Below are 4,006 nucleotides of genomic sequence, written 5' to 3'. Positions count from 1 at the left end.
TTTAATAGCACTTGTCAAATCTTGATCTTAACGTCTGATTTCTTATATTCACCTCTGAAGGACGGATAACGCTGTACGTTTCGAGAAAATATAACCGATACCGATAGTTTAAAAACTTAGGAATATTGACCCCGATTATCTGTAGATCTGATATCAGTCGATCCCTAGTATGCAGGTCCAGCTTTGCTGCAATCTTGCCACAGCCAAGGAATCTTGCTTCAGTAGTAAATATGAGCTGGCTTCAGTAAAATATGTACCTGCCATGTGTTGTTTTGATTAGTGAACTGAGCTAAATAGAAAAGATAAATAGGATGTGTTGCATTTCATTGCTATTTGCTTGAACTTAAAAATGAGCCATGACATTGTGACACTATGGAAATGATTGTTCCTGTAATACAGAGGTTCTCCTATGTATATTTAAAGAGGAACTTCACTAAACCAGCCCCCCACTTACCTTTGGTGCTCTTTTATGCTGAAATCACATGCTAACAAGCCAAATGGATCAAGCGTGGTCTTCTCCTCTCACTCCACTTTCCTCCCACAGGTCATGTTCTGCCCGCCATCTTGCATGGTGACATTCTGGCTTTCTCTTCCTGCTTCTTCAGCTGGCCACCATTGACGTTGCACCAGATCATGCACATGCACAGACACAGATATGCTGCCAGATCGATTTACTATTGTTCTATGAATAGAGGGCAACAGAGCCTCTTGGGATATGTGACATCACATATAATAGGAGGTTTTACTATCCTGCATTCATGGAACCGTATGTAAATAGACTTAGTGCCAGATCTTTATCTGCACATGTGCAAAATCTAAATTGGGTCTCCTTCTGCAGCCTCCTGGGATATGTGATCTCGGTATCTGGAGGCTGCAGGAGGAGAATGAAACCGCAGGGGGCAGTGCCAAGTAAAAAAAAGTAAATAAAAACATGTAAGAATGCTGAGCTTCTGTTGAAAGGGAAGTATGAGTGATACAGTGTTGAATACTTTAAAGGTCTGCTTTACAGGGTCGATCTCCAACAGTGCGACCTCCCTGCCATAGTTCTCAACTTTCACCTGGTAGCTTTAGGTGTTCCCACCCACGTGTTACCTTCCCCATTGTATAAATGTTCTATTTTATATGGGCCTGCTCATAATGGTCACAGCGGGTATGCTGTACCAGGAGTTCAAGAACAGAGATCTATCTGTGTTGCTCTTATCCAAAAATCAGATTAGGCAGATGTCATAGTGCCACTTATATTATTAAAATATTTAATGGTAGCTCAAAAGCATAGAAAATATAATTTCCTGTATCATGTAGAAAATATTTCTCAGTCTATAATGTTATACAATTAGCTATCTGTGATTAACTCAGAAGGTAAATATTTAATGCCATATATAGAATGTAAGCGCTGGTTTAAAGCCTCTGCTGCCAGTAAAACTGTCTGGGTTTTCAAACAGCAAAGCAGCTGTTTTGTGTCCCAGAGCACCAAGAAGGCTTATTGTACTCCCCTCGCTCACTCAGTTTGTTTTATCCTCTACCTCCCTGCTCACTTTCCTCCTGAATATGTGGTCCTCTGCTTTTCCTTTGGTATATTTCTTTATCCTTGTATGCATGACTGCTCTGTGCTCTTAGCAAGTGAATCTAATGAAAAATTAACTTGTTTCCCATTTCATGTGAGTGGTATTTGCAGGAAGGGAGGATGTGGTGATGAGGGGGCAGGCATAGAGAGTGGATCACAGGAGACATATATACTGTCTCATCTGTGTCTGGGTGTAATTCTTATTTTACTAATTTCCAACACACTGCTTGAGCTACAGCATATATTATTTTATATGATATGATTACATGCCGTTAGAAAACAATCACTATGCACTAGGGATAGTGATTGATCCCTAAGTGCATGTTATTCTATCACATACCATTACAGGCGTTTGCATGCAGTGTCTGTCAACTGATCATTAACTTGATTGGGTGACAGCTGCCGCTTGTAAACACCAGATCAGGGATTCCTGCTGCAGGAAAACGCAAATTTCTGACGCAGAAATCCCTAATCCCTCCTAAACTTACAGGTGTTAATGCGGCCTTATACATGCACACACATAGAGAAATACATCCCCCCCACACACACACAGAATAATACAACCCCCTCATTTTCTCCTCCTCCCCCGCAGATAAAATTAAACACACACACACAGAATAATACACCCGTCTCATCCCCCGCAGATAAAATTAAACACACACATACAGAACAATACACCCGCCTCGTCCCCTGTAGATAAAATAAAGCACACGCACACAAAATACACTCCCCCCTCCCTCGTCCCCTGCAGATAAAATAAAAAACCCCATCACCTGCACAATCCCTGGTGATCTAGTGGTTGATTAGTAAGGTCTGGTGCAGACCTTCCTAATCTTTCCTTTCGGCCAGAGCTCAGAGCTGTCAGACCTCCGGCCGAAAGGAGTCAGTGATTGTCTAGGGTAAGGCTAAACATTATTAGAACGACATCATACAGTACACTTGCCGTTTTCTAGATATAGAGCATTACACATTCTTTTAATAAAGAAGCTAAGATAACCTATTTCTTCATCTCAAAAATGTTGTTTATTCATGCAGCACTGGGCATATCTTCCAGCCAGGAAAGGTGAGAATCTATTCTTAGGCAGATCTTTCTATAGTTGGTATAGGACAAGGTTCCCACCTCACCTAATGACATCTTCATTTACATTTTGCAACTTTCCACTGCTAATCATTTTGTGTATGTCAGGGAAGTAGAAAGATCCGTAGAAAGATTAAATAATCACATAGTGAATTATTTATATTGATTTAAGTCAGTCTAAGGCTGACCATACACTGGTCACAGATGAATTGCCTGCTGGCTTGACAAAAGTTGAGTAAGTAATTGACTTTTGCCAAAGGAGAATTTTGAGCTACAATCATTGTTCATGCATTCTGACAGCGGTGGGTGGCTGTCAGAATGCAATAGCTGCAGCGGGAGATTTGTGGATGGAGGAATCTGTTAGATTTTTTTTGTTCCACCCCCAGGCTGAACAAAAAAAATCTACTAATGTATTGTCACCCTGAACTGACAGAAATGCACAGAGAGAAAGGAACGTTAAAGGCCAGTGTTGGCGGGTTTTAGGCTGCAGTTTGAGACACTTTAGAGATGTGTTTGAATTCCCATAGCATAGAATAAGAAGAGAAGCAGTTTTGATGTGGACAAAAGCCTGTCAACACTGTTCCTGACCTCAGAATTTAGGGGGCTCATGCAACAAGTTGTTATAAGCAGCAAGGGGAGAAGAAGTCACGGGAGAGAGTACTTGCCACTAGCCATGATCATGGTGGCATTATGTCAGCATGATGATGGCATGGTGTGAGCCCAGTTCCCCAGAGTTCACTCAAGCCCAGCTTACAACTTTGACTGACACCCCCCACCTGACCAAATCATGGTGCATTCCCTGCTAAGCATTACAAAAGAGCAGGGAATGTCCCTGTGCTACTGCTGGAACTGATTGGGTTCATCACTGGTGGCCACTAGTACCGGCATATGAATAGTAAATAAAAGCAATTGGGGCCCATCTTCTGAGCTCCCTAGGCTGTTTCGGTAAATGCAATAATCTCCTTTTTAGTGTCATATATCATATACAACTTCAGGAATAATTTTAAAATGTATTTTTTATTGTCGTTTATGATTTTTTATATATTTTACAGGACCAGGTTGAACAGGTGGACCCCCGGGGACGGACCCCCCTTCATCTAGCTACAACATTAGGGCACCTGGAATGTGCCAGAGTTTTGCTCAATCGTGGGGCTGATGTCAGCAAAGAGAACCGCAGCGGATGGACAGGTGAGAGATTCTGTCTGTGTAGTGTAATACGAACACAGAAATGGAACACACTTGCTGTATAATAACAAGTAGAGAAGGCAAAAAGTATTTAAGGCCAACTAAATATATTCAAAAGTTTCAACTTCTGGAGCTATAAAGCTCCTTCTTCGGGTATAATTACAGAAAAAAAAGCTAAA

The 4,006-nt window shown here is 41.4% G+C and overlaps 1 protein-coding gene across 1 annotated transcript in view; it reads left to right on the top strand.

Moving 5' to 3' along the window:
* Positions 1-3,694: 3,694 nt before the first annotated feature.
* The window catches only part of ANKRD13B (ankyrin repeat domain 13B), a gene marked incomplete at its 5' end in the record, with an annotated part of 42,313 nt that continues 42,001 nt past the window's right edge, over positions 3,695-4,006 (top strand). The window contains one exon of the mRNA XM_018565477.1: positions 3,695-3,830. Coding sequence (XP_018420979.1) covers positions 3,695-3,830 — 136 coding nt within the window. The remainder of the gene's footprint in view (positions 3,831-4,006) is intronic.

This window comes from Nanorana parkeri, unplaced genomic scaffold, assembly GCF_000935625.1.
Source record: "Nanorana parkeri isolate BGI_ZX_2015 unplaced genomic scaffold, ASM93562v1 scaffold851, whole genome shotgun sequence".
Classification (NCBI taxonomy): Eukaryota; Metazoa; Chordata; class Amphibia; order Anura; family Dicroglossidae; genus Nanorana; species Nanorana parkeri.
This window is presented reverse-complemented; position numbering and strand designations above follow the sequence as displayed.